Raw genomic sequence first — 22857 nt, 5'->3', positions numbered from 1 at the left:
ATTTATGTAGTTAGTTGTAGTTGAGGACTTAGTAAGAGTTGATACGCTTTAAAGTTCTGTGGTAAAATAATTGTTATATTGATAGTATGATTAATACTGGGTTTACGCTACACTTGAATGAACGGACAAACATTGCGTGACAAAAGTCACTTGAGTTCACTGAACTCCTTTACCGGGCTGGACTCTTTTTAGGCCCGAGGTACAGGACATTTCTGGAGGAACCAGAACTCATTGTGATATTATTATATGTGTGTGTGTGTAATCATTGTTGTTGCTAATACAACCCACGCAAAATAATATAGTTGTTTTGGAAGTTCTTTCCAATGTTTTAAGGGTTTATGAAAAGTTTATTTCCATCCTGACTTTTACATAAGTCCTTTGTATTAGTGTAGACTTGACGGACCAGATGGGACTCATTCCCACCCAAACTAAAAGGAGAAACCAATGTTTTCTCTGGTAGGCACAACCTACCTGGCACCCCTATAAATAATAACCTCAAGTCAAAACCGTTACAATACGCACTACCCACTGTGTTGCCTTAAGGTCAGCTGCTGAGCAGTTGCCATCCCAGGCGGTGATGCAACCAGTCAGAATGCACTCAAATGGTGCAGCTGTAGAAACCTTTGAGGATCTGGGGACCCATGCCAAATCTTTTCAGTCTCCTGAGGGTGAAAAGGTTTTGTTGTGCCTTCTTCACGACTGTCTTGGTGTGTTTGGACCATGATCGATAGTTGGTGATGTGGACACCAAGGAACTTGAAACCCTTGACCTGCTCCACTACAGCCGCGATGATATCAATGGGGGCCTGTTCGGCCCGCCTTTTCTTGTTGTCCACGATCAGCTCCTTTGTCTTGCTCACATTGAGGGAGAGGTTGTTGTCCTGGCACCACACTACCAGTTCTCTGACCACCTCCCTATAGACTGTCCCATCTTTGTCGGTGATCAGGCCTACCACTTATGTCGTCAGCAAACTTAACGATGGTATTGGAGTTGTGTTTGGCCACGCAGTCGTGGGTGAACAGGGAGTACAGGAGGGGAGTAAGTACACACCCCTAAGGAGCCCCAGTGTTGAGGATCAGCGTTGCAGACATGTTGTTGCCTACCCTTACCACCTGGGGGCGGCCCGTCAGGAAGTCCAGGATCCAGTTGCAGAGGGAGGTGTTTAGTCCCATGGTCCTCAGCTTGGTGATGAGCTTTGTGGGCACTAACGCTGAGCTGTAGTCAATGAACAGCATTCTCACATAGGTGTTCCTTTTGTCCAGGTGGGAAAGGGCCGTGTGGAGTATGATTGAGATTGCGTCATCTGTGGATCTGTTGGGGCGGTATGCGAATTGGAGTGGGTCTAGGGTATCCGGGAGAATGCTGTTCATGTGAGCCATGACCAGCCTTTCAAAGCACTTCAGCACAACATCAAGTCACAAGCTTGATGTAATCATTGCCTGCTAGGATGCATTTGTTGTTTGTTTTGGTTTCAGATTATTTTGTGCCCAATAGAAATTAATGGTAAATAATGTATTGTGCCATTTTGGAGTCACTTATTGACTAAATACTAAACGTTTGACTACTTTAATAGACAAGTGAATTTGTCCCAATTCTTTTGGTTTGCTAAAATAGCAGTCTATGTACAAAAAGTTCTGTAATTTCTAAACAGTTCACCCGATATGGATGAAAATACCCTCAAATTAAAGTTGACAGTTTATCATTTCAAGTGCTTAGGTACAGAGCCTAAACAACAAAAACCCTGTCACTGGCCTAATAATTATGGAGGGCGCTGTATGTACAGAGTGATGCTGCCAATTGTTGGTTATGGAAATTTGGTTAAAAGTCAGAAGTCATGAAATTCCATCTGTCAATAAGAGTAATGATAGTTGCTCAGCGAAACTCTATTCTTAAGTACCGAATGTATTTTGACATTATTTAGCTTGAAAAGCTAGTGAATGGCAAGTTGAATGGCTGCTTCCTGGGCTTAAAGGAGAATTGCCCAAGTCAACATCTTCTGTAAACCCAGATTGTGGTTCATTGGCTGGCTGGCTAGCTAGCAAAGGAGAAGTAACATTAGCTTAGCTATCATCCGTAACTATCTTATTGACTCGACAATCAGCTGGTTGTTGCCTATTTATACATTATTTCTTAAATCATTTATTTGAAGTTCTTGTCTCTCGTCATCACTGAACCTCTGCTAGCTACATGCCAATTAATGATTTGTTTAGCATAGTAACGTGGAATTATTAGGAAGAACCGACTGGTTCAAAACATTAGAATATAATTAACGACCAACCTGTTTGGTTAACAACTTCAGAACTGTCTATTGCCCGGACAATATCATCTGGTGGAAGGATGAAATAAAACAAATTTACTCATTAAAATAAAGTTAATGAAAACATGTTATCAAAAAATATATAAAAGGTCCTTGAACCTGGGAGTTATCGTGTGATAACTTCCTCCTAGGGGCTGTTTAAGAACAGCCAGTGGCAACCCATCATTTGGAGCAGGTGGGGATTTTGAGCCCCACCTGTTTAGCTAAAACCAAAAATATATATATTTTTTGTTGCCTGTTTTGCATGTTATTCTGACATTAATATGTGTCACATAAGTTTGCAAACATTGTAAAAAATAAATAATTGACTTAATAAAGCCACATACAAACATGGTCTTTTTTTTGCTTTCTTGTGTAAGGCTGCTCCAAAATGCAGGTGTTTCAGCCTTACTCAGTGCTTTATGTGGTGGGGCAGCCAGAGGAAAATCGCGTAGGGGTTGTAGCACCCCATGATCAGTTTCACCTGTTCTTGTGATTGTCTCTACCCCCTCCAGGTGTTGCTTATTTTCCCTGGTGTATTTATCCCTGTGTTTCCTGTCTCTCTGTGCTAGTTCGTCTTGTATGTTCAAGTCAACCAGCCTGTTTTTCCCGTGCTCCTGCTTTTCTATTTCTCTTTTATTTGTCCTCCCGGTTTTGACCTTTGCCTGTTTTTCTGGACTACATTCCCGCCTGCCTGACCATTCTGCCTGCCCTGACCTCGAGCCTGCCTGCCATTCTGTACCTCTGTAACTCTGAACTGGTTTTCACCTTTTGCCTGTCCACGACCACTCTCTTGCCTACTCCTTTTGGATTGTTAATAAACATAACCATCTGTCTCCTGTGTCTGCATCTGGGTCTCGCCTTGTGCCCTTGTAGGTTGGTAATGTTCTCTAGTTGCGCCGTGATTGGCTCAGTGTTCTGTCACTCATGGGGACACTACGTCACTGCAAAATCTACGGGGAGAGCTTGAAAATTCAAGCCCCTTTGGTGCTGCACAGAGTTACATTAGAAGTGCCCATTCAAGAAGGCTCAAGGTCATTGGCCACTGATAAAATGTTAAATCACGTTATTTCTACCATAGCAAATTCAACAATGAGTGGTTTGGAAGAAGTCAGTGGCTAACTGCCAGCATTGCAAAGCAATCACTACTAGCCTGCTATTGAGTGGAGTGGGTGTGTGGTCCAAGTCTGGGTTTAAGGTTCTCTATTCCAAGCTTAAAAGGAAAAAATTTAACATTGTCCATGCTGTCAATCCATCAAATCACATACACACGGTTAGTAGATGTTAATTCGAGTGTAGCGAAATGCTTGTGCTTCTAGTTCCGACAATGCAGTAATAACCAACGAGTAATCTAACCTAACAATTCCACAACAAGTACCTTACACACACACAGTGTGAAGGATCATGACTGCTGCCAGCGTTCAAAACAACTGGAAACTCGGTATTGGGAAATCTCAGACTTCCGTGAGTTCAAGACAACTGGGAACTCGTAAAAAAATTTGCTCCGACTGGAAAAATACATTTTAAACGGTCATCCAACTCGGAATTCCAAGTCGGGAACTCTGGCCTCATTCTCGAGCTCCGACCTGAAGATCACTGACGTTATGATTTGACCTTGTTTTTTTCCCAAGTTCCCAGTTGTCTTGAAAGCACCATAAATCCAGAAAATGCCAGACTTCAATTACAAAGTATGATGACAATTTATGCAGCAGCATACAAGACATTTATTATGTAATATGCCAGGGAAATACTAAGTATATGTTGTGTAGTAAGCTGTTAGTAGCCCATGTGCCTAACCCTAATAATTTGGTCCCTTTTCCCCTCATAACTTTGCCTACTGTTCTGACTTGGTGGTGCACATGTAGCCTGTAGCCTGTTTTAGAGAAATGTCATAATCAAATATTGTAAGAGCTTTCATTGTCTGTTTATATGCCCCCTTTCTTTTCCTAAGGTTCTGACTTGGTGTACACAGAGAATCCTGTTTGAACGGCCCATGTTCTGAATTCTGTCGCTGTACATTTCAAAAGTGCTGAACAAATAGTTATATTGACTACGTCCATCCTAGCTCACTCATTAATGTCTTAATCAAAATTACAGATAGCCTCTTTTCCGCTCGTTGTCCACTTATGCCATAGTTTGTACATCTCAATTGTCAGTAGAAACTACATTTGTTTAAGCAAATTTTCAATTTAAGTATTTTCAACCAGCCAACTACCAGGAAATAACACTGATCAAATCAGTGTTAGTGTCATCACCTGTACAAGGATACAAAATATAAGAAAAACACAATTTTGATCACACTGGGCCTTTAACTGTTTTTTTAGCTACTGATCTCTAGTTTGTCAAACTAGTTGAAGGGGGCAGGATTGTAGCATCCCCAGCTGAATGAATGGTCAACTCTCAAACTGATGGTTGATGAAAGTTTAATACCGTACCATTTCCATAAACACACTAAGAGCTGATGGAGAAACAAAAATGCTCTTACAATGTGAACAATACATTCCACAAACGATAAACTTTTACACAACTTTAATTTGGTGTATGATACATCAAGTGCAGCAATATGCATGATAATTTCTACCCGAATATTTGATTACATGCTAATAACTTACTAATGTGGTGCAAGATAAACTAATATTAGCAATCACACAGTGGAACTAGGCTACAGCTAATTATGTCATATTGCTAGCAGACTTCAGAACATCAATTACAGTACAAATATCCGTTCAGTACACGTTCAAAAGAATTAGAAAGATATCTGAAACAAGACCAAAATTGAAAGACAGTAAATATCTTGTTCCATTTCCAGCTAGGTGCTAATTTTTACATTGTTTCTTGGGTGCTTGAACAACCTTAACAATTGTGTTTCTCCCTTTTCCTCTCTCGCGCCCGTTTCCCATATCCTTGGCACATAAAACAGAGAAGGCAAAAAAACAGCTTTTAAAATACATTTTTAAAATACAAATTGAGCAATAAAAGCCCCACTTTCATTCCATAGGCTGGGATCTGCGCAATGCAGCTGTTGCAAGAGTGTCACGAACCTCGCTGAAGAGGGTGCCTCTTCCTGTTCGGGCGGGGCTCGGCGGTCGTCGTCGCCGGCCTATTAGCTGCCATCGATTCCCTTTCCGTTTGTGTTGGTTATTGGTTAATTGGGTACACCTGTTTTGTATTAGGGTTTGTTTGTAGGGTATTTAAGGGCACTAGGCCCGCTGGGTATTTGTGCGGGCTTGTTAATTGTTACTCTGTGTTTGATGGTGTGATTTCTTTTCGTATCTTTATTCTCCGGTCTATTTTGTCCTGTTGTTTTGGACTGGCAACTTATATACGCCCTGTGTGTTGGCGTGATCATTTTGTTGCACCGGTGAAATAAATTTGATAAACAACAGAACCCTGCTCTCTGCGCCTGATTCCACCCACCACTCCTAGTTAATCGTAACAAAGAGCGCATTTTTCATTGGCTGTCCACTGGTTTAAAAAAAAAGATTGATAGGCAGTTTAAACTTCTTGAATTCAACCATTATTGGGTTCAAAAACACATTTCGATTTGTTTACAGCCATCCACAACAACCACAAGGCGGAAATAGCTAAATGAGAGAGCAACAGTGTGATTCACATTTTATTCTGATATATATATATATATATATTTATATATATATAAAAATATTTTTTCCACCTGGAATTATAGCAGCTAACGACCCCTGAACGCACAGCCACTAATTTGCGGCCTGCTAGCTATCTTAAGCACATTGGACTGCTGATTTAAGAGGCCCTTCGGACATATTTCTTCGGCCACTATGCATATTTTGCCAATTGGCCTGGTTTACCACACGGAGCCCTGCTGATCCGTCCGCTGATGTAACTGCACGAGGGGGCAACAACAGACTTCCCTCCGTCACGTCATCCCTCTAAGGCCATTCTGTTAGCCTGCTAGCCCCGTGCCGCTAGCTGCCTGAAGCCACGCACTGGACTTGTATGATCACCCGGCATGCCTTTCCCTAACGTCACCATGCCGTGTCGATTGCTGTTCTGGTTTGTAACTATTGTTTTTTTTTTTCACTGTAGAGCCTCTAGCACTGCTCAACATGCCTCGGCTAACAATTTAGTTCCACCCCCCACACACGCAGTGTCATCACCTTGTTTAAATGCTAATTCTAGAGACAATATCTCTTTCATTATCACTGTATGCACAGGTTTACCCCCACTGTATTCACATCCTACTATACCTTTTTGTCTGTATATTATGCCTTGAATATATTCTACCATGCCCAGAAATCTGCTCCTTTTACTCTCTGTTCTGAACGTACTAGGAGTCCAGTTCTGTTAGCCTTTAGCCAAACCCTTATCCTACTCCTCCTCTGTTCCTCCGGTGATGTAGAGGTTAATCCATATGTGATTAGATTGCCCCCCCATCTATCTTCTGAGCTTGTGCTGCTAGGTGACCTAAACTGGGACATGCTTAACACCCCGGCTATCCTATAAGCTTGATGCCCTCAAATCTCACGCAATTTATCAATGAACCTACCAGATATAACCCCAAATCCATAAACACGGGCACCCTTTGATATCATCCTAACTAACTCACCCCCCAATACACCTCTGCTGTTTTCAAACAAGATCTCAGCCATCACTGCCTCATTGCTTACATCCGTAATGGGTCTGCGAGCAAACGACCACACCTCATCACTGTCAAACGCTCCCTAAAACACTTCTGCGAGCAGGCCTTTCTAATCAACCTGGCCGGGGTATCCTGGAACAACATTGACCTCATCCCGACAGTAGAGGATGCCTGGTTATTCTTTAAAAGTGCCTTCCTCACCATCTTAAATAGGCATGCCCCATTCAAAAAATGTAGAACCAGAAATAGATATAGCCCTTGGTTCATTCCAGACCTGTCTGCCCTTGACCAGCACAAAAATATCCTGTGGCGTTCTGCATTAGCATCGAATAGCCCCCGTGACATGCAACTTTTCAGGGAAGTTAGGAACCAATATACACAGGCAGTTAGGAAATCAAATCAAATGTATTTATATAGCCCTTCGTACATCAGCTGATATCTCAAAGTGCTGTACAGAAACCCAGCCTAAAACCCCAAACAGCAAGCAATGCAGGTGTAGAAGCACGGTGGCTAGGAAAAACTCCCTAGAAAGGCCAATACCTAGGAAGAAACCTAGAGAGGAACCAGGCTATGTGGGGTGGCCAGTCCTCTTCTGGCTGTGCCGGGTGGAGATTATAACAGAACATGGCCAAGATGTTCATAAATGATCAGCATGTTCGAATAATAAGAAGGCAGAACAGTTGAAACTGGAGCAGCAGCACGGCCAGGTGGACTGGGGACAGCAAGGAGTCATGATGTCAGGTAATCCTGGGGCATGGTCCTAGGGCTCAGGTCTTCCGAGAGAGAGGAGGAGAGAATTAGAGAACACACACTTAGATTCACACAGGACACCGAATAGGACAGGAGAAGTACTCCAGATATAACAAACTGACCCTAGCCCCCCGACACAAACTACTGCAGCATAAATACTGGAGGCTGAGACAGGAGGGGTCAGAAGACACTGTGGACCCATCCGAGGACACCCCCGGACAGGGCCAAACAGGAAGGATATAACCCCACCCACTTTGCCAAAGCACAGCCCCCACACCACTAGAGGGATATCTTCAACCACCAACTTACCATCCTGAGACGGGGCCGAGTATAGCCCACAAAGATCTCCGCCATGGCACAACCCAAGGGGGGGTGCCAACCCAGACAGGATGACCACATCAGTGAATCAACCCACTCAGGTGACGCACCCCTTCCAGGGACGGCATTAGAGAGGAAAGTTAAGGCTAGCTTTTTTAAACATAAATTTGCATCCTGCAGTACAAACTCAAAAAGGTTCTGGGACACTGTAAAGTCCATGGAGAATAAGAACACCTCATCCCAGCTACCCACTGCTCTGAGGCTAGGAAACACTGTTACAACCGACAAATCCACTATAATAAGCATTTCTCTACGGCTGGCCATGCTTTCCACCTGGCTACCCCTACCCCGGTCAACTGCCCACCACCCTCCTTTTCAAAGGGGGAGACACTCTAGACCCAAACTGCTACAGACCTATATCTATCCTACCCTGCATCTCTAAGGTCTTCGAAAGCCAAGTTAACAAACAGATTACTGACCATTTTGAATCACATCGTACCTTCTCCGCTATGCAATCTGGTTTCCGAGCTGGTCATGGGGGCACCTCAGCCACGCTCAAGGTCCTTAACGATATCATAGCCGCAATCGATAAGAGATATTACTGTGCAGCTGTATTCATCGACCTGGCCAAGGCTTTCGACTCTGTCAATCACCACATTCTTATTGGCAGACTCAACAGCCTTGGTTTCTCAAATGATTGCCTCGCCTGGTTCACCAACTACTTCTCTGATAGAGCTCAGTGTGTCAAATCGGAGGGCCTGTTGTCCGGATCACTGGCAGTCTCTATGGGGGTGCCACAGGGTTCAATTCTCGGGCCGACTCTCTTCTCTGTATACATCAATGATGTCGCTCTTGCTGCTGGTGATTCTCTAATCCACCTCTACGCAGATGACACCATTCTGTATACTTCTGGCCCTTCTTTGGACACTGTGTTAACTAACCTCCAGACGAGCTTCAATGCCATACAACTCTCCTTCTGTGGCCTCCAACTGCTCTTAAATGCAAATAGAACTAAATGCATGCTATTCAACAGATCATTGCCCGCCCGTCCAGCATCACTACTCTGGACGGCTCTGACTTAGAATACGTGGATAACTACAAATACCTAGGTGTCTGGCTAGACTGTAAACTCTCCTTCCAGACTCACATTAAGCATCTCCAATCAAAAATTTTATCTAGAATTGGCTTCCTATTTCACAAAAAAGCTTCCCTCACTCATGCTGCCAAACATACCCTCGTAAAACTGACCATCCTACCGATCCTTGACTTCGGCAATGTCACCTATAAAATAGCCTCCAGCACTCTACTCAGCAAACTGGATGTAGTCTATCACAGTGCCATCCGTTTTGTCACCAGCGTCTTCCTTGCTGAGCGGCCTTTCAGGTTATGACGATATAGGCCTCATTTTACTGTGGATATAGATACTTTTGTACCTGTTTCCTCTAACATCTTCACAAGGTCCTTTGCTGTTGTTCTGGGATTGATTTGCACTTTTCACATGTACGTTCATCTCTAGGAGACGGAACGTGTCTCCTTCCTGAGCGGTATGATGGCTGCATGGTCCCATGGGGTTTATACCTGCGTACTATTGTTTGTACAGATGAATCTGGTACCTTCAGGCATTTGAAAATTGCTCCAAGGATGAACCAGACTTGTGGAGGTTTACAATTTTTTTCTGAGGTCTTGGCTGATTTCTTTTGATTTTCCCATGATGTCAAGCAAAGTGGCACAGAGTTTGAATTTAGGCCTTGAAATACATCCACAGGTACACCTCCAATTGACTCAAATGATGTCAATTAGCCTATCAGAAGCTTCTAAAGCCATGACATAATTTTCTGGAATTTTCCAAGCTGTTTAAAGGCATAGCCAACTTAGTGTATGTAAACTTCCGACCCACTGGAATTGTGATACAGTGCATTATAAGTGAAATAATCTGACTGTAAACAATTGTTGGAAAAATTACTTGTGTCATGAACAATAGATGTCCTAACCGACTTGCCAAACTATCATATTGTTAACAAGAAATTTGTGGGGTGGTTGAAACACATAGGTTGGAGTCATTAAAACTAGTTTATGTAAACTTCCGACTTCAACTGTAGGTAGTTAGATGGGCTGTGTACAGCTGCAGCGATCGGTGAGCTGCTCAAATAGCTGATGCTTAAAGTTAGTGAGGGAGATATAAGTCTACAACTTCAGCGATTTTTGCAATTCGTCCCAGTTATTGGCAGCAGAGACCTGGAAGGAAAGGTGGCCAAAATAGGTGTTGTCTTTGGGGATGACCAGTGAGATCTACCTGCTGGAGCTTGTGCTACAGGTGGGTGTTGTTATGGTGATCAGTGAGGTGAGATATAGTGGAGCTTTACCTAGCAAAGACTTATAGATGACCTGGAGCCAGTGGGACTGGCGACAAATATGTAGCGAGGGCCAGCTGACGAAAGCATACAGGTCGTAGTGGTGGGTAATTATATGGGGCTTTGGTGACAGAACAGATGGCATTGTGATAGACTGCATCCAGTTTGCTGAGTGGAGTCTTGAGGTTATTTTGTAAATGACATCGCCGAAGTCGAGTATCGGTAGGATAGTCAGTTTTACGAGGGTATGTTTGGCAGCGTGAGTGAAGGAGGCTTTGTTGCGAAATAGGAAGCCGATTCTAGATTTAATTTTGGATTGGAGATGTTTAATATGAGTCTGGAAGGAGAGTTTACCGTCTAGTCAGACACCTAGAATATGTGGACAACTACAAATACCTAAGTCAGAACCGTCCAGAGTAGAGATGCTGGTACGGGCAGTGATCTGTTGAAAAGCATCCATTTAGTTTTACTAACGTTTAAGAGCAGTTGGAGGCCACGGAATAAGTGTTGTATGGCATTGAAGCTAGTTTGGAGGTTTGTTAACACAGTATCCAAAGAAGGGCCAGATGTATACGGAATGGTGTCGTCTGCATAGAGCTGGATCAAGGAATCACCCGCAGCAAGAGCGACATCGTTGATATATATACAGAGAAAAGAGTCTGCCCAAGAATTGAACCCTGTGGTACCCCCATAGAAACCGCCAGAGGTCCGGACAACAGGCCCTCCGATTTGACACACTGAACTCTGTCTGAGAAGAAGTTGGTGAACCAGGCGAGGCAGTCGTTTGAGAAACCAAGGCTGTTGAGTGTACCGTTAAGAATACGGTGATTAACATTTTGTACATTTTGCAAATTCGTAATATGTCATACGAAATGGAGTGCCTCAGATTTACGTACAGAATAATACAAAATGCTCTGAGACCAGGTTGAGGGCCTGAGGGTGATCTCCACAGCACAGAGAGGAGAGCCTGCTGTGCCTTTGTGGGAGGGGGATAATGGAGTCAGGGAGGTAGAGGGCTGAGAGGAGAGATGATGCTGGAGGAATCCTGGGGCAACAAAACACTCTGCATTGTAATCTGTTTTATCAGATGGGATTGATTTCTGGATTAACAGTATTTGACCTTTTGACTGACCTTTTTAACAACAGTAATACTATTCCTTATCTTATCCTGTAGATAAGATACTATTTATTATTTCTTTTGTAGCTTGTCTTTGTACTAGACTGGTAGCATTTTATCATGATTTTCTATGTTTTTGCCCAGTATTTCGTATTCTGTTCCTTGGCAGAAGCAGGCATGTTACAGAACTACTCAAATTGAACCAAGAGCTTAAAAAGCCAACTTCGCAAACTAACTGAAACACCAGTGAACAGTATTCTATAGACCATGACTGTTCTACGGGGATCTGCTTAAAAGCCAGGAGCAGAATCCATCCTGCCAGCCTGGCCCCCTCCAGGAGATCCAAACCAGCCAGATATCCTTCCTCCATCCCCCTGCAGAACGACAAAGAGACGGACTAAATGACCACTGAACAATCCCTACCGCACACCCACACACAAGTACATGGGTCAGTGAATGACAAGTGACTCTCCATCTCCTCAGATTCAACACATGCACAGACACACTCATTCGCTCACTCACTCAACACACATACTTGCCATGCAAGGTATGCACAGGTTCCGGGATCTGAAATTAACTACAATTTCTCCCTGTAGATCTAATTACGGGGTGCATTCAGAATGTACTATTATCTTAGACCTGCTCCCCTCTACTGGGGAATAGAGGACATTTCCTGTTAATGAACTCCACAAATACAACCTACAGACACGCAAAACTTTCCATATGAATCTAGTTTAAATATTAATGTCCAATTATTTCAGCAGTATTTAGGATGAGAGGAAGTTATTGTATCTTAGGGGGTTGTGGTGATGCTCTTCCGGTAGCTGGAGAAAGTGGAAGAGAAAACAGTAGAGGACAGAAGCCCTAGATATCAGGAAGTGGGCTTGTGTATCGCTGGCGGGCACTGACAAAGCATTAGTGGCGTGTGTGTTGTGAGTGTCTGTAAGCTTTTGCTGACTGCTGTGAAACCACGCCGACACAGAGCTCCACAAGGTTGATACAGAGCACAGAATGGGTCAACACACCGGCTTTCATCTCACATGACCTACAAAGTCATTTTTATTTTAGCATGACATTTATCCCCACAATATTGACATCAATCATCAGTTAAATAAAAAAGGATAAAATAGAAAAGGATAGAAAATACAATCTATTTAAAATATGCTGTAACTGATCTATAAACATTTCACCATAGCAGTTCTTATCACATACAATACTCAAGAGCTTTGATTGTATAGACCTTTCCAAAATACATGTTCTTAAAGTTGACAAATAACTTAATAATGCCTGACTGCAAATACCTGCAGGCCAATATATTTGCTTGTCAAAATATGTGAAATGTGTAATAACAAGAGAAAGCTATTATCTTTTTTCCACTGATAAAGACTTGGCAGAGAAACAAACCCTGAAAATCAATAGAGCCTCCGTGGGGAAAATGAAGACAAAATTATCTTATTTCTTGCCGATAGCAAGAGAATAGAGACATGTTGAGAAGGTCAAATAGCTTTGGGTTAAGTGTTTTTTTTTTGTCATCTTCTACATCAGAAAGATGGGAACACAGTACTGCAGGGTTGGTAATCCCTCTAAGTAACCCACTGTGCAAATGAAAAAAGTGTCTGACTAATATTACCTGTCATCCCTTCACCCACTTGTTCTGTAGTGTGTCTGTTTGCTGATTGATGCATGAGCTTTCTACTTACATCCCAAAACCACAATACTAGAAGTTTGGCCTTTCAACAATTCTCTATATTGGTATTAAGTGCTTGTAAGCTGTTGGTGACAATATTGCTAAGCTAAAGCTCAATAGTTATCAAAACCTTGAAGAATATACCAAAAAAGTATGTGCTGTATTTTTGATGTGCTGTCTATATTGGGGTTTTATTAGCTGATTAAGAAATGCTGGAGCCCACTGATTATGGAGAAGAGTAGGAAACTCAAAAAACAAACGGTAGGAAAAAGTGTCACAAAAAAAGTTTTTGAAGGCCCAGTGCAGTCAAAAATGTGATTCTCCTATGTTTTATGTATATTGCCACACTACGAGATTGGAATAATACTGTGAAATTGTAAAAAAGGTTGATAATGCCCTTTTAGTGTAAGAGCTGTTTGAAAAGACACTATTTTGGTTGGATGGAGTTTTGGCCTACCTGCTGACATCACCAGGCAATAAGAATGAGCGTTCCAAACCTCTGCCAATAACAGCTAGTTTTCCTCTCCCCACTTAGACCACTCCCAAACAGTCCTAGCAAAATTATTGTTTGAGAAATTGCTCTTGCTAAGAGTTTTTTTTTTAACCATTTGATTGAAAACAAAATTATCACAGTAATGTACTCAATTGTTACCCAAAAATTATTTGATATTGAGAAAAAAACATCTGCATTGGGCCTAACCCCTTACACTCGTGGGACTATTGATAGGGCTAAATTGAAAGTTTTCTTACAGAATAAATATTAAAAGCATATGCATAACCATGGAAGCAATTGAAAGGAACAGTTTGGAGATTATGGGAAAATTCTAAGACTGAAAGGTGAGGACACAACAGTTCATCTGACTGAATCAAAACATTACACTGTCTATTAATGCTGAGCGATTAACCAAAATGTCAGTTATTTTTCAGTTTTCAAACAACTAATTGACCGTAGTCGTTCGTAAAAAAATAAATAAAATTATCTGTGAACTCAACGCTCACATCACTCAGTTTCTCTAGAGATAATCCCGATCCAGCCTGAACTGTGTGATGTAGTAGGGAGTTGTGGTTTCCAATTGGCCAATATCCTACATAATTTCCACGTTTTATGCGCTGAACTAACTACAATCACCATACTCCATTGCTCATCTACTTGTTCAGTCGGTCTTTCTTAAATGACAGCTACGGGAGAGAGAAGAATGCGCGATCCTGAGGGAATATAGAGAGCAGCTGTTGCTTAGCGTGGTGTCTCTACCTGAAAATACATGATCTAAGTGATTGATAGTTGGTATTCAGCAGTCATAAAAGTATGCCTTATTTACTTTGAAGAACTACAAAAAAGTGATTTTGTCAGACAGCATAGGCAGCAGCTCTATAGAGATGAGATGATGACATGGAATGAAATAATAAAGTCATAAAATAAAACAAATGTAATATACACAACAACTTAAATATTTTATTAAAGTAATGTGAATAAATGATGGTTCATAAGTGATAAACAGTAATGGGCAGTCACTACCATCATTGTCTTTTATTAATTGTTTTATTCTGTGTTGTTACAGCATTCGACCTACATAATGCATAGAGCATTTAATGTAAAAAACAATTGAAACCGACATCGAAAATCGCTTAGCACTACTGTGAGAGTGAGAGGACTAACTGGTGTCTCCAAGTGGCCACACACCTCTCCAAAGCGTGCACGTTTCCTAAGTAATTTCAATGCACTTATATGACTCAAAGAACAGCCTTCAACTATAAGGTGCTGTTTTGAGCTCTCCTAGATGTGCCGTTGAGGAACTAGAGCAAGCACACTTGAAGTTGTTTTGTTTGGAACACAACCCATTGTCCCCGCCATTACACAATTACTGGTGTTGTTTACGCAATCCAAAAACCATTATAAATCGCAATCTGGGTCAGGTAATTTGAATTTGAAAGATTGTTCTATTGCCAACATGACTAGCTAAATTATAAAACACGATATTACAGTTTTAGGCTTTCAAAATGCAATTCAGGGAAACAGATCGTTATTTTGGTACGCATAGAAAGGAGTCATGAGTGCATTCAGGTGCGTGTGCTGCGTCAAATTTTCTTCACAGTAGACAAACATATGCACATTCTGTTCAGAATAACCCAGGGTAAGACGCCATGTGATCTTGTAACTGTACCTTAAATGTAGATCATATACGGAAATGTGAAGTACACATTTGGACTCATGGGTGTTTGGCTTGCTTGTATGACATCAAAACAGTATTTAGTTATAATCCTCAACGTCTCATCTTTCAAAATACATAGTCTCATTAATTTACAGCTTTCCCTCACTCAGTCAACAAAAAAAGTTGCCCAATTAGTGAGCGAGATTGGGGCAACTTCATATCGCGTGCGGTGTTCAAGTGCAGAACGGCTGTCAGTCGAAACCCATTCGGCGCTGTGAAGCGCAGAGCTTGAGGTCTGACGTCATGTGTAGCATGTTACTGTACAGCCACTGCGTTCAAATGTAGGCATTTATCAGTGCCCAAATCTGCAACGTTCTCTCTTTCTCATACATTAAATAAAACCCTGTTGTGGTCTTCATCCAATCAGAAACTGTGTTGGGAGGCTATTCAGTTCTTGTCTACAAAGTCACTGTCACACAGGCACACGTATACACACACGTATACTAATACATGCGACATCTCTATCGACGTCTGCTAAAAGGAAAACTCCACCCCAAAACGATCTTTTGTTTCATTAGTCCATTGTTGATATAGTCCCAAAATGTTTTGCATGTCACAGCAATCAAGTTTTCAAGATATGCAACTTTCAAAATACAGAAATTGGCCTTTCTACAATAAACTAAAGGTCAATGGGAAATAATAGTGAAAACTGTACTTTACCTTGACCCTTGGGCCAGGGCAAATAATCTTATATATATATATATATCATTATAAAACAAAAACATTTTCAGTTGATTAATGCTTGAGGGTGAATCAGTGGACCAGGAGGTGCTTGCTGGGCTGAGCCATTACATCCCTGGATCAGAATCTCTGTCTATCAGCCAGGGACAATGCCTTAACCAGACTCACACTACAGACCCATGAGCTCTAGTAGAGGGAGGGGCTGGAGAGACCAAACCCTCTGAAGAGAGTTTCCTCCAGACGTAGGGGTCAGAGAGGGGGCTAGAGAGAGCTCTGTGTCCTGATAAAGGCTGTCCTCTCACTGTGGCAGTTCAGCTCTTCACTGTCGGAATCAGAGCCCCCCAATGTTACCTGGTCCTCGTCAACCCACACGGTGGGGATCCCCTTATAGGATACCCTGCCCTGCCTCTCCCAGCCTAGCCCCAGGCCGAAGCCCCCCGAGGCCCATCCCCCCGTCTCCACAGACTGCAGTTTGGTCCTCCGGGCCCAAGGGGCGCCACCAGAGCGCAGCTGCAGCATAAAAAAGACCCCGGCAAAGGCTGCCAGGATGAAGGCACAGCTGAGCACAGCCAGGAGGGTGGCCAGAGGGGAGGACAGGGCCAGGCTAGGTCCTGGAGGCTCCCCCACTCCCCCACCTCCCTCCTGCTCTAACCCCACTGGGCTTTCCCCTGGTCCACCCACATCTCCCTGGAGGTCGGGGCCAGTGGGGGACTTGCGCTGGATCTGGTTCTGGTGCAGGCAGGCGGTGAGGACCAGGTGGCTGTGAGGGGGGCAAGAGAGGCAATCGCTGGGCCCGGGGCCGGAACAGGTGAGGCAAGCAGGGTGGCATGGCAGGCAGGACTGGACGGAGGACAAGTCCACCCAGTTGTCCAGGGACATGTTGAGGAGCTGGGGGCCTGTGGTGAAGCCGGGGGGGCAGAGCTTCACACAACCCTGCAGGAACAGGGAGAAGCCTAGGCTGCACTCTGGAGAGGGGAAGAGAGAGAGGAAGAGATGAGTGAGAGAAAGAGAAACACTGAGAAAGCAAGATGATACACACACATGGGGATGAGGTGCTGATTTTCTGAGCATTCAGTGGGGACAAAGGCTTGAATATACACCCACACACAAAAAAGCAAAAACATGCCACGAATTAAGCCTTTTAACACTCCTGTTATATGTGCAGGTTGATGTTTATTGTCATGAGTCTTGCCCTGGAGGCAGAACTGAGTGGTTTCGCTAGATGGGCCAGCTGCAAAGTCAAAATTGGCTATATCGTAGAAATGTATGAAAGCAAAAATGTGCTTTTAGGTCTTAATTTAAGGTTAGCTTTAGGCATTATGGTAAAACCGGGTGTACACTACACGACTTTCAAAATCCTAACATCGCTGAGCCTCTCACATTAAACAACCGTCTTTCCTGTGTTTTTTGTCTTGCCAAAGTAGTGGTACGCACACTACACGATGTGGCACAGATGGGGTGTCACACACTACAAGATTCTTCACTTGGCCGTGAGGATTTTTGATACCACCACAGTGTCTCACGAAAATGTTTTCAGTCAGACATTCACACCTGCCATACAGAGTTAAAATATTTGGTCAACATTTTGATTTGAATAACATTGCTTGTGAACTTCAGAGGCGTAACGATTTGTCACTTTGGTTAAAGGCAAGTACAAATGCATCGCTCCTGCTCGAGAGTCTACACATTTTGTGTGATGCGAAACAACGTCATCATCTCACTGGATACTTTTTTTGAAAGCTCTCATAGGCTATTGCTGATCACCTTTCTTAAAACTTGTCATTGCACATCTCACACTGCAAGAGCATTGAAGATTTTGTGCTGATAAAATCCAACATTTTTGAAAATATTGGGATGTCTGGACCTGCTCAAAGATGGAATCAGATTGTTTCGCTTACTCGCTCACATTAAAAGAGTGTCGGGGCCAGCGCGCACCCCGAGTAGGCAACGACATGGGGAATTTTGTCTCTGATCTCAAAAACTATATCAGGGCCAAAACCGTGTCGTGTATACCTGGCTTTAGCAGTGTGGTGGAGGTTAAGCATAGGTTTAAAATCCGATTTTATAACTTTGTGGCTGTGCCAGCTAGTGACCACTCTGCAGAGCTGCCTCTAGTACATGAGTCATCTCAAAAAATGGCAACCTGCATCATATGCATGAGAAACCCACATCCACATGCTGAGTGTCACCAAGAGGCTTCTAATCCCATCTGGAATCTTTTAGTGCTACAGATGTCTGTGTGTCTCGGACAGTCAGTCTCACCGATGCAGATCTGCTGGGTGTCGAAGGTCTTGCAGCTGTTGTTGGAAGGCCGGGGGAAGTCAGGAGACGAGGGGTTATTTGAGCTGGAGCCCGTACCGTACAGGATCAGAGTAAACTGACTCAACTCACCTGGGAGGGGTGGAGGAGAAAGGAAGAGAGAGGGGGAGGAGAGGAAGAGAGAGAGAGAGGGTGAACACATTTCAAATTTAAGGGAGAAAGAAGAACAGAAGGAATGAACAATTCAATACCTCTAAGAGGAGAGAATGGGTGAGTGTCAGAGAGATACTAATATGATGACGGTGAAGAGGTAGGTGAACTGACTGACAAACACAGGGAGAGGAGAACAATTGCTGATTAAGAACGAGAGAGAGAACTGATATGGTGTGGACAGGAATATGCAGAGGGAGAGGGAGTAAAGAGAATCACTCCTCTTATTTCTCCTGCTCTGCTGAGACTGTAACAAACGACAGCAGAGACCTTCTGGAGTAAGGAGAAGGGAAAGGAGAGAGGAAAGAGGAGGGAGGAGAATCTCCCGTGTATGTGAGGGGTATGAAGGTACACAGATGTCCTCTTACCATAGTCGTGTCCTTGTTCTGAGACGTTCTCGATCTCCAGGGTCCACTCCCCTCGAGGGTCCTCATCCCACATGTGGGTGGTCATGAAAGCCCAGTCAATAAATCCCTCTGGCGAATAGTCTTTAGGCCTGAAAAAAGGGGGAGAAAGAGAGAGACACAGAGAGAGTAGTTAGGGCTCACAGCCAAAAACATAGATATCATAGCAACCATCCTAAACCATGAAGGGCTCTTCAAAAATACCTCCCAGAATGGCTGCTAAAAATACACAGCACTTCAAGCAAACAATTAGCAAGCAAGCAAGCAAATTAAAAGCAACAAACACTGCACTGTGTTATTCCGTGAATATGTTTATGTTTACCTGGAGGATGGTGTATCTATCAGACTGATATGAGGTTGATGAGGTTTCCTTTGTATTTCTACAGTAGGTGTGTGTGAGGGTGTACCTGGGAGCCAGCAGGGTAGAGCGTGTCCCTTGGGGGCTGATGAGGTGTATAGCCAGGTTTCCTCTGTGGTTGTAGGAGAGAGTGAGGCGGGCCTGGACATGCTCCAGAGAGTTGACATACTCTGGTCTGCCCCAGCAGGAGTCCAATGTCTTACTGAACAGCAGCCGGCTACCTATGTCCCTCGGCTCTGAGAGCATGGTGAGGACACACTGGTGCTGTGGGCCCACGCTAGTCCAGTTCTGAGCCAGAGCCACCATGGCCCCCGCATCCAGCAGACCATACCCATACGAATGACTCACTGACAGAGACAGAAAAACCATGAGTGAAGTTCCAAAGAGTCAGAGTGTCCACTTATCATGTAGTTCAGTCAGCCAAGGCATGTCCAATGAGAGCTCTCCTGTTACCTTTGCGGCCCACTCCATTGGTCCTCCAGTCGTCAGTGCTGAGGTGGGCGGGGTGAGAGGTTCTCACCACCAAGTGCTGCATGTCCCGCCACGTCAGGTTCATACTATACAGAGAGAGAAAGATATGTACTCTTATATTAGAGATGTTCTAATAAAAGAGAGTTTATGAGACATTTCTAGAGAGAGAGAGAGATGTCCGTCCACATCAGGTTCATAGTTCAGACAGATAGGAAAGAAAGACATGCAACATAAAAAAGGTGGATACAAACACCACTCGAGACATGTCAATGTCAGTCACACACAGCAGTGAAATGGACGTGCACCTGGTCCATAAGGTTTTATCAGCAGTGTCCAGTAACAGCACCATAATAAAAGGCAGCCATAAAACACTGGTGTTTAATGGTGAGAGAACACAGTAACACCTTAAAGTAGTATAGCAGAGTACTGTACTGAACAGTAGCCCACGTAGAGCAGTCAGTAAGGACGTCAAGCCGGGCTGCTTAAGGTTTTGTTCTTGAAGGACGCCAGGACGGGTCACCTTCCACTAAATAGAAGGGCCATATTAAACCTCTCCAGCTGATTTAGCAGGGAGCGGCAGTATGTAGGTAGGTAGAGCAGAGTGGACAAGAAGTTTAGGGAGCACATGCCTTTGGAGTGAGCGGAAAAATGGAGGCCCGCGGGCAAAGATAATCAAACCATGAATCACATGGGTTTACAGCTCAACTCGCTGCCTGCGCCGGGCCGAGGCAGAAATAGAAGTGCCAGAACTGCTCCGCAGCTTGACAGCGGAAGTGGAAGCAGCAGACTCTCACCTCAACAACCTTTCACATCCATACACTCCCTCCGTCACCATTCACGTCTCACACTCATGTGTTATTAATGGACATTCCTCCATCCACTCAATGTCACCTCGCTGGAAAAACAGCGCTCTCCCTATTAAATGATTCAATCTCCATGAATTCCATCTGCTGGAGAAATGCAGGCAGATCTGTTATTATTGCTCTCTCTCAGGAAATTCTGAGGTGATCTACACTTTGGAGAATTATTGGGTTTGGACATTCATTGTCTGTGAATGATAGGATATATTGAAGCAAACTTCCTCCCTGCATTGACAACGCCCTTCTCTGTGGCTGCAGTGGCTGGAGGGTTGCAATGACTACCAGTATGCAGTACATACAGTGCATTCGAAAAGTATTCAGACCCCTTGACTTTTTCCTTTATGAAAACCTGATCCACCTAAGAGCACAGCCAAGACAATGCCAGAGTGGTTTAGGGACAAATCTCTGAATGTCCTTGAATGGCCCAGGCAGAGCCCGGACTTGAACCCGATCGAACACCTCTGGAGAGACCCGAAAATAACTGTGCAACAATGCTCCCCATCCAATCTGACAGAGCCTCAGAGGATCTGCAGAGAAGAATGGCAGAAACTACCCAAATACATGTGTGCCAAGCTTGTAGCGTCATACCCAAGACTCAAAGCTGTAATCGCTGCCAAAGGTGCTTCAACAAAGTACCGAGTAAATACTTATGTATATGTAAAATTTCAATTCGGAATTGTTTCTTTATTTGCAAACATTTATAAAATCCTGTTTTTTTATGGGGAATTGTGTGTAGATTGATGAGAATTGTTTAAAAAAAATCCATTTTAGAATAAGGTTGTAACGTAACAAAATGTGGAAAAAGTCAAGGGGTCTGAATACTTTCCGAATGCACCGTATACTACTATACACACCTTTTGTCTTTGCCCAGTGACAGTGTTTGTGGGGGGACAGTTCGGACAAATGCCAGGCATGCGTTAATGAAGATGTAGAGTGTATGAGCCTGAGGACTGACAGCTGACTGGATCTGACAGCCTATCAATAATGAGGGAGGAGATACAAAGAGATGTAGGCTACTATAGGAGTAGTCTACAGACCTGATCACTGGCTGGCCATACCAGTCTCACAAGCCACCACACACTATTATTTTCAGGGCAGTTGTTTTATTCTATTGAAATACTATATGTTCTACTGAGAGACTAGTTAAACAGAGGTGTTCTTGGGGGGGCTATCCTCCTGTAGGTTTTCGCTTCTACCCCAGTTATAACTAACCTGATTCAGCTTATCAACCAGCCAATTATAAGAATCAGGTGCGCTAGATTAGGGTTGAAGCGAAAGCCTACAGGATGGTAGATCTCCAGGAACAGGGTTGGAAAGCCCTGTTCTAGTAAGAGATGACAGGTTAACAGAGATATTAGCGTGTAACTGAGATACAGATGGGGATTTGACATTATTTCACTATTCAAATAATATCATTACATTTTTTGGGGGTAAAAAAAACAAACAAAATTAAACATGCCAATCAGGACCAATCAGAATGACGCGAATGTACATGGCAGTGGTAAACAGTGGACAGGATGCTTTTCTACATAGTTTTTCGCCATGATAGAACTGATTCTGTTTCAAAAATAGTTTCTGGTGAGTATTTTGCATAGATCTGTCAGGTCTAATTGAAACTCTGTATGCGCCCTGTAGTTGCTATTTGAAGTGGGTGGAAATAGCATACTGATGTCAGGGCAGACAAGAGCTAAACGCGCAGCAGTAGGTCAACGGGCGGTTATAAAAAACTACAAATAAAGTATTTAAAATGTCACATTTGTCAAAATAAGCCTAAAAAGAAATTCTCCAAAAATGAACACTCACTCAAGTTATCGAATACTAACGACCGTTCGGATTTCCAGATAACTGCGCCCATCCCTAAACAGAGATAACTCACTTGGCCTCCAGAGCCAGGGCGATGATCCCAGCAGCCAGGGGGGCCGATGCTGACGTCCCCGTGTGGGTGTCTGTACACTTCTGTCTCAGGTCTGTGGTCACCTAGGGGAAGAGAGACAAGAAAAAAGAACAGTCATATAGATTCCTACAGAAACGGGCTGATCTCACATGCAAATGGAACAACTCATTTAAACGCATTACGAATCTATGCAAAATAAAGAGTTGTGACATTGGGTGACTTCTGCCCAGGAGGGACAAAAAGATGATAGAGAAGAAAGGGGGGAGGCACAGCAAAGTCCAGAGTGTTGTACCTGTTGTCAGAGGCAGAGTAATGAGGCATGTCTGGAGCAATGTGAAGACACATCAGGTATGACAGGCAGAACGTTAGCTAATCA

At 43.5% G+C, this 22857-nt stretch overlaps 1 protein-coding gene across 2 annotated transcripts in view; it reads right to left on the bottom strand.

Moving 5' to 3' along the window:
- Positions 1-12476: 12476 nt before the first annotated feature.
- Positions 12477-22857, bottom strand: part of LOC109889492 (furin) — a 185181-nt gene continuing 174800 nt past the window's right edge. For both annotated transcript variants that reach the window (XM_020480942.2, XM_031822921.1), the window contains exons 10-15: positions 22464-22564; positions 19710-19813; positions 19306-19603; positions 18863-18990; positions 18288-18416; positions 12477-16990 (exon numbers count right to left, since the gene is read on the bottom strand). In XM_020480942.2, the coding sequence (XP_020336531.2) occupies positions 16287-16990; positions 18288-18416; positions 18863-18990; positions 19306-19603; positions 19710-19813; positions 22464-22564 (1464 nt within the window). In that variant the 3' untranslated portion in view covers positions 12477-16286. The remainder of the gene's footprint in view (positions 16991-18287; positions 18417-18862; positions 18991-19305; positions 19604-19709; positions 19814-22463; positions 22565-22857) is intronic.

Source organism: Oncorhynchus kisutch, linkage group LG4 (assembly GCF_002021735.2).
Source record: "Oncorhynchus kisutch isolate 150728-3 linkage group LG4, Okis_V2, whole genome shotgun sequence".
Classification (NCBI taxonomy): domain Eukaryota; kingdom Metazoa; phylum Chordata; class Actinopteri; order Salmoniformes; family Salmonidae; genus Oncorhynchus; species Oncorhynchus kisutch.
The sequence above is the reverse complement of the archived record's forward strand: the minus strand, read 5'-3'. Positions and strand labels throughout refer to the sequence as shown.